Genomic DNA, 6,957 nt, shown 5'->3' on the forward strand with positions numbered 1-6,957 from the left:
AATTGTATTTAATAGATTTACTTTCAGTATATTTCGCATTTTAACATAATTAAATGGACAACAAGTAAGGAAGTTCACAACTCCTGTACAAAAATAATATAAACTAAATTTAAATAAAAGCGCTCTTTGTTCTTAAATACACATATATGTATGTATGTATATATATATGTATATAGTATATAAACACCAGTAACAAATCTCTTAAGTTTATATATATATAAAACAGCATATGTGGCAATGAACAAAACTATTAGTTATGTACTGTATGTATGAAAAATATCGACATTGTTTATTGGCATTTAACAATATAACTTCTGCAATATCGAAAAATAATACGCAAGTATTTTAAACATAATGCGTTCAATAATAATGTCTGCAAAACTGTTTTGTGTTTGCAAAAGTGGGTTCCACTTTCAATTCATTCTACTTGCATACATACAATACTACCACATCGTGTTTTTTTTAGTTTTAATTTTTTTCAGTTTATCTTTTGCTTTTGTTTCACATCGCTCTTAAGTACATTAGGTATTATTGGGTGTACGTCACAATTGTACGCACTGAGGTATAATTTTCGAACATTATTACATACATACGCAATTTGCCCACCCATAAGTTAATTTAATGGTTTAAAATTTTGGTTTTCATTTTTTTTTAATTACTTTTATAGACATATCGTCAATTGTTTGTTTATGACGATAGAGTTATTGCTGTGTTCTATGACAAAATTATTTGCAGATTGCAGTGTGCAAGTTGTTGTTAGTTATGCGTATATTTTGGTGTAAGTTTAAAAATAATAAAATACAAAAATTATAATATTAAAAAACGCAAGCGAATCAAATTCTCCGCAATAAATGGGAATAATTACAATAAAATATTTATTATAATGTTGACATCTAATTTTCTGCTCTATAATTTCATTTGAGAAAATATTTCAATAGCACGCACTCACAAAATTAATTTCATATACATACATATTAAACTTATTTAAACACGGCATTAAATAATGGACTAGCCTTAAAGCTATATATAATTACAAACCATTACAAAATTAAACACAATCGTTAAAATGGATGAAATAAAAAAAACCGAAATATCAAAAAAAAAAATTTGTTTAGTTTACATAAAATATGTTGCCATTAATACTTAAACTTTCACATGCAAGTCAACTTCGCGTTTATAAAACGACATAGTTGCAATTAAAATGCACAACGTTGCCATTAACATCTGGAAATGCATTTGTCATAGTTAATATTTTGTAATCTTTCTTTTCTACTTCTTTTCGCTTATTGTTTTATAAAATAGATAAATTTTACGTTTTAAAAAATATTCACATGTACAAGCCCCATTTATTTTTAGTTGAAAAAATATGTATGTACGCAATATTTTGTTTGTGTATCTCTCGTAGTTGTTACTCATTATTATCATTAATTAATTGCTTCATCTTTTTCATTAGATGATTATTTTTGTGTTTATGTTTTGTTTTTGTTTAGATTTTACGCTTAAGTCAATTGAAAAACTACAGTGTGTCAATGATGTGTTCAGCAGAAACCTAAACAAACCTGGACACCTTGTAAAGTTCAAAACTTACATTGCAGAGAGTAAAAGTAATTAAGTATAACAAGTAAATAACTATATACGTAAGTGTGTGTAGTAGTAGTAATCTTGCATTAGAGCCTTTTAATGCGCATGCGCAGGTGTTGTTTATAATTAAGTACATATTTAGTATGTACACATATTTGTTTTATGTTTTATGTTGTGTTTTTTTGATGTGATTGCAAACGGCATATATGTACATACAGATGTGTGTGTATGTTGAGCATAAGCATTGGCGCTGGTGAACGTAATGTTTGGTGGTGGTAATGCAAGGTTTGACTGCGTTTCAATATTTATAAAAGTAAGATGCATATTAATTGCTATTTCTCTGCTCTTATGCATATGTAAACTTTTGAGTTATAAGCGTTGGCTGTTATGCTTGTTGTTATTTGTTATTAGCGCTATCACTAGTCTTAGGCAAAAGTGGTGTAGTAGCGACATTCTCGCGATCGCCGTTATGTTCTGATTGATCGTTAACTGGATCCGATGTCACTTGGCTGCTTAATGAGCCAACATCTAAAACTTCACCACTACTACTGCTGTGCATATTGTGCGGCGGCGGTGCATTACTATGACTTTGTAATGATATGTCCTGTAAGTAAAATATATTTTCATTAATTCATGTTTATTTAATTGCCAGTGAAATATTTCAAATACTCACATTTAATGACGGTGAGGCTGTATTGCTGCCAGTTATAGCTATTTTATGATTGACATGTGCCCTAATTTCATCCTCGTTCACAGAGTGTAATAACTGTAAAAAAAAGTGGTATGTTTATATTAAGTGGTCAATGTAAAGAAATTTTGTGTAATTCGTAATCACAATGAGTAAGTTAAAAATAAAGAAAATACTTAACATTGTTCGGCGGTCGCAGAGTTGCCTTGGACAATAATCTGCTTAAAATTTCGTTAAATAAAAACGTCTTCATACTAGGACTGGACTGACAACTATTAGCAGACAGAGACAGACATGCTTAAATTGACTCAGCTTGTCACACGCTGTTCATTAGTATAGGTATTTTGTAAGGTCTCGTTTCCTTCTGGGTGTTACAAACTTCATGGTAAACTTAATATACTTAAACTTCAGGGTATAAAAAAAAAGAAATTCAGTACTTTTAGGCAGACCCTGACATGATTTTCTCCAGATCGAGAGGTGTATTTCACTACAACAGCTGTTGTTGTTATTGTAGCGGTAAAACTAGATCTGTTTAGTTATAAGAAAACATAGGTTTGTTTATGTTATTCAACGGTATGTCCATGAATGCGAGAGTTAAAGATCAAAATGAACAAGTTCGAAGGACCACATTCGCTATTTGGCATCAAATTCGATAAAATAGCGAATTGGCTTAACCAATTATACAATAGTTACTTTCGTTTTATAAAGTATTAGTGGATACGACCACGCGTTACTGCGGTATACATTTTATAATTTTTATTTACGAATAAAGCGGAAAACGTTTTTGTCGACATAAGAACCCAATGTATTGTATCTGAGATTTAATTTTGAATATGTTCACACAAAGAAATTTGGGTAATGGCTGGTTACAAGTCTTAATAAGTTAATAGAGTTATCCGCTTAATAGGTTGTACTTAAGAAACATCAAAAAATTGTGGAACCGGTCAATGTGGTTCGAACTGAAAATAGTGTGTTAACAAGTTTACTGAAATCGGTTTAGAAGCTTAGGAGTCTACCGCGGACAAAACACGAGACATGTAATTTTTTATATAAAAAAGTAAAATTTTTTATTTGATTTACTTTCAACACCTAATCGTTACAGTAACTCGTGTCTAAGCAATTGAAATTGCTCTGATTTATGTCAGGTCAGCGATCTACAAAAATATTTGAAAAATAACCGTATTTGATAAAGAAAAAATTTGCTTGGTATTATCATGTATAAATTGCTGAAGACAATATCTTCATACTTTTCTGTTTCCACAACGGTCCTATTAATTGTTGATGTGCTAGTAGCAGTAATTGGTTTAGTGTATAGTTTTGGAGAATTGTTATACTTTTTCGAACGTAAATAATTTTAAACAATTATAGTAAAAACGGAGCAAATAAGAACTATTTTGTAACAGCAAATAATAAATTTTATTGGAATCTAAGCATTCTCATGGAAATTGTGAATTAATTTATCGATAATTAATTTGTGTATGCCAGATCTTAATAATGTACTATATTTAAAATATAAGCATCTACGCATATATGCAAATAAGAAATATAAACCTTAAATGCTTCGAAACTTACCCTTTCGACTTCATCATCAGTAATTTCACTATTCAGCTCAATACCACTCTTGCGGGTCTTTTCTAAAAGTGTAGCTTTCTTGGCAGTTAAGTAAAGGCTACGTTTTATTGCGATGTATACGACATCATTGACGGCACGCACCGAATAGTCAGGTATAAACGTTTGGCGAATCTTCGAATCCATATTCAATGACTGAATAGAACCACGCATTTGTTGACTGGGTGAATCTTTAAAACATGGAAAAAATTTACATGAATATCTAATGTAATTGATAACTCGCTTTACAGCTACTAACCAACAACGACATTAGGTTGAAGGGCTGCAGTACCGAAGTATGTAAATGCGCCACTTTCGAAAAGTAAATTCTCTTTGCCGACGGTCACTTCAACACGACCTTCTAAAATAAGTACGAAGAAGTCCACGGCTTTACCTTGTTGGTAAATGAACAAACGAGGATCATCCTTATTTTTACCCTTACACTTAATAGCATGAATAATGTCTTGATTAAGTAGGCGGCGTAAGATGTTTTCGGAAACAAGTTCCTTTTTAAAGGCATCGACAGCTGCAAAACAAAAAAAAAAAGGAATAACACATTACATAATGGCTATTGAAGGTTTTGTTGCTTATTTTAAGATTATCTTAGTATACATACATGTACTTAAGTACTGGAAAGTGGCCAGGGTGAGTTGTGGTGAAATTCGTATCTTCTGATTTTCGCGACGTTCGGCGAATGCGGAAAAGTCCTGCTTTTTACTACGATTGCGACGTACCTTTGTACGATTATCAATATATACGTCAGTTTCATCAACAATTTCAGCTTGAATCAATTCTTCAATAACATCTTCAAGTGTCACAAGACCAATCGTTTCATAGAATGGATCACCATCCCCCTCGTTGTTAACACGATGTACAAATGCAATGTGACCGATAGTACCATCTTTGAATTGATTAAACATAAGATCGAGCGTCATATCCTCAAAAACAAAGTGAACTGGATTCTGATAGAATTCGCACAACGTACGTAACGGTGTATTATCATCGGTATCGACAAATGCCAAATCTTTAATATACAACAGAGTAACGATGTTTTTCTTATCGCCATCGTATACGGGAATACGTGAGTATCCTGACTTCATTATTTCCGATACGGTTGAAAAGTCTAGCAGAGCATCAAGCGATAGCATGAAAGCATCATCGATATGAGTCATCACATCAGCAACAGTCTTTTTACGCAACTCCAAAGCACCCGAAATAATGTTGACTTCATTTTTATCCAAATCATTTGTACCTGTTGTAACCTATTGAATGAAAGGTAAATATAATTTTATTGCATTCTTTATCTCAGTACCATATTCCCAGTTACCAACCTTCACTAATTCCTTTAGGCGTTCGCGATTGTAAACATTGCCGATTTCTTCACCCAATGCCCAATCCAACATTTTCGAAATCGGATATGACATGGGGAATGTGAGCACCATAACAACTTTTGTAATGCCAATCGTCTTAGCGCCAATGGCCAAACCGTGTCGCGAACAAACAGCCTATAATAACATAAGTAATAGTAATTTAATTAGATCAATGAAGCGAAATTTAAATTAAGTAAATTAAATGGATTTACCTGAGGCGTAATTTCACCAAATATAACGATGGCAAGCGTGGAAACAATAACAGCAAAAAGACCTGAGGTTAAACCGTCCAGAAGAATTGTAAATGTAGAGTTCACCAACACATTGCCTAAGAGAATACTACACAGTAGGAAATTACCCTGTTCTCGGACGGGCTGAATAATTCTAGCGTATTGACGTTCGCGAACTGAGCCAGTATTACACAAAATCTATTGAAAATATAAATTAGAATTATATACACATATATTAAATATGTCATATTGAAATACATGTGTATTTTATAAAGTAATTACAATTATATACACATCATTTTTTTATCAGCATTGTTTGTTATTGCACACATGCATTCATACCTTTAATTCTGTACGATCGAGTGACATCAGACCCAAATTGAGACCTGAAAACAACGATGAGAAACCTAAACAGACTAAAATGATGACAATTGACAGCCAGATGGGGAGTAAATTTTCATATGTTTTTATTTGCAGATAAACATCTCCACCTTGATGTACCATCGGTTTTGTATCCGTGGCGCTGCCCTATAAAATTGTGGAAACAAATGAAATATATAATTTTATATACAAATTAAATACATATTGCTTTGGAAAATATAATAGAGACCAAACGTTTAAAATTAGTAATTTTTTATGTGAATCCAATCAAAAGTCATAATCAAACGATAGACAATGTAATATATTTCGAATAAGTATTATCGTTCATGGATTTCATTAATTAATGTTGGTGAAGTTATTTAAAGTTTATCTGCATTTAGAAAGTAAAATCGAATACATTTTGTATTTCAGCTTAGAAATAAAAAAAAGTACAAGCGTTATTTAATTTCTGTTTATTTAATTATTGCACTTGTTTTTTTGTAAAATCGAATAATTTGTTGATGCTTCTTTTATTTTGAACACATTCTGATCCTGATGGTCTAATCAGTTTGTTGACGATGGGCTTTATTCCTTCACATGATACGCTCGACAAAAGCTTACATGCGATGTTGAGGAAGAGGGGTCTCCCTTATTGTGGACTGGACAGAGCATACTTAAAGCCCAACCGTCGGATATTAATTAGTAGTGTGTTTACGTAGCAGATCCCAAACCCAGTGCACAAACAGCTCGCCTTCAAACACATGTTTTTAGTTTACCCAGGGGATACTTGGTCTAAGGCAGGAAGTCGTGTGCTGCTTGAGCCATATGCAAAAGAATCGTTTCTGGTCCGTTCCAAGTTCCATCCTCCCTGAGAGAACTTTCCTTTATTATACATATTACTATTTTACATAATTCGTGCTTATTTTCCAGTTTTGGTTCACCGATTAATTTCTTCAGCACACCCCACAGATCAGGGATAATGGGATGCCCAACTTATTCCAGTGTAAGAGCTCCTCAAAATAAGTGTTTTTTATAACATTTTCCATTATGGCCAGATCGCACCAAATAAGATTTTTTGGACATTTAGCCTGTTAGTTCTAAATTAATAAATGTTTTAAAT

General features: G+C 32.3%; 1 protein-coding gene across 1 annotated transcript in view; it reads right to left on the reverse strand.

Moving 5' to 3' along the window:
• Positions 1-1,975: 1,975 nt before the first annotated feature.
• LOC108965954 (metal transporter CNNM4) overlaps positions 1,976-6,957 on the reverse strand; it is a 49,735-nt gene continuing 44,753 nt past the window's right edge. Inside the window, exons 3-10 of the mRNA XM_018928640.1 lie at positions 5,820-6,005; positions 5,460-5,675; positions 5,209-5,382; positions 4,494-5,139; positions 4,137-4,403; positions 3,842-4,068; positions 2,255-2,347; positions 1,976-2,185 (exon numbers count right to left, since the gene is read on the reverse strand). Coding sequence (XP_018784185.1) covers positions 1,979-2,185; positions 2,255-2,347; positions 3,842-4,068; positions 4,137-4,403; positions 4,494-5,139; positions 5,209-5,382; positions 5,460-5,675; positions 5,820-6,005 — 2,016 coding nt within the window. The 3' untranslated portion in view covers positions 1,976-1,978. The remainder of the gene's footprint in view (positions 2,186-2,254; positions 2,348-3,841; positions 4,069-4,136; positions 4,404-4,493; positions 5,140-5,208; positions 5,383-5,459; positions 5,676-5,819; positions 6,006-6,957) is intronic.

This window comes from Bactrocera latifrons, unplaced genomic scaffold (assembly GCF_001853355.1).
Source record: "Bactrocera latifrons isolate USDA-ARS-PBARC rearing strain unplaced genomic scaffold, ASM185335v1 scaffold_151, whole genome shotgun sequence".
Classification (NCBI taxonomy): Eukaryota; Metazoa; Arthropoda; class Insecta; order Diptera; family Tephritidae; genus Bactrocera; species Bactrocera latifrons.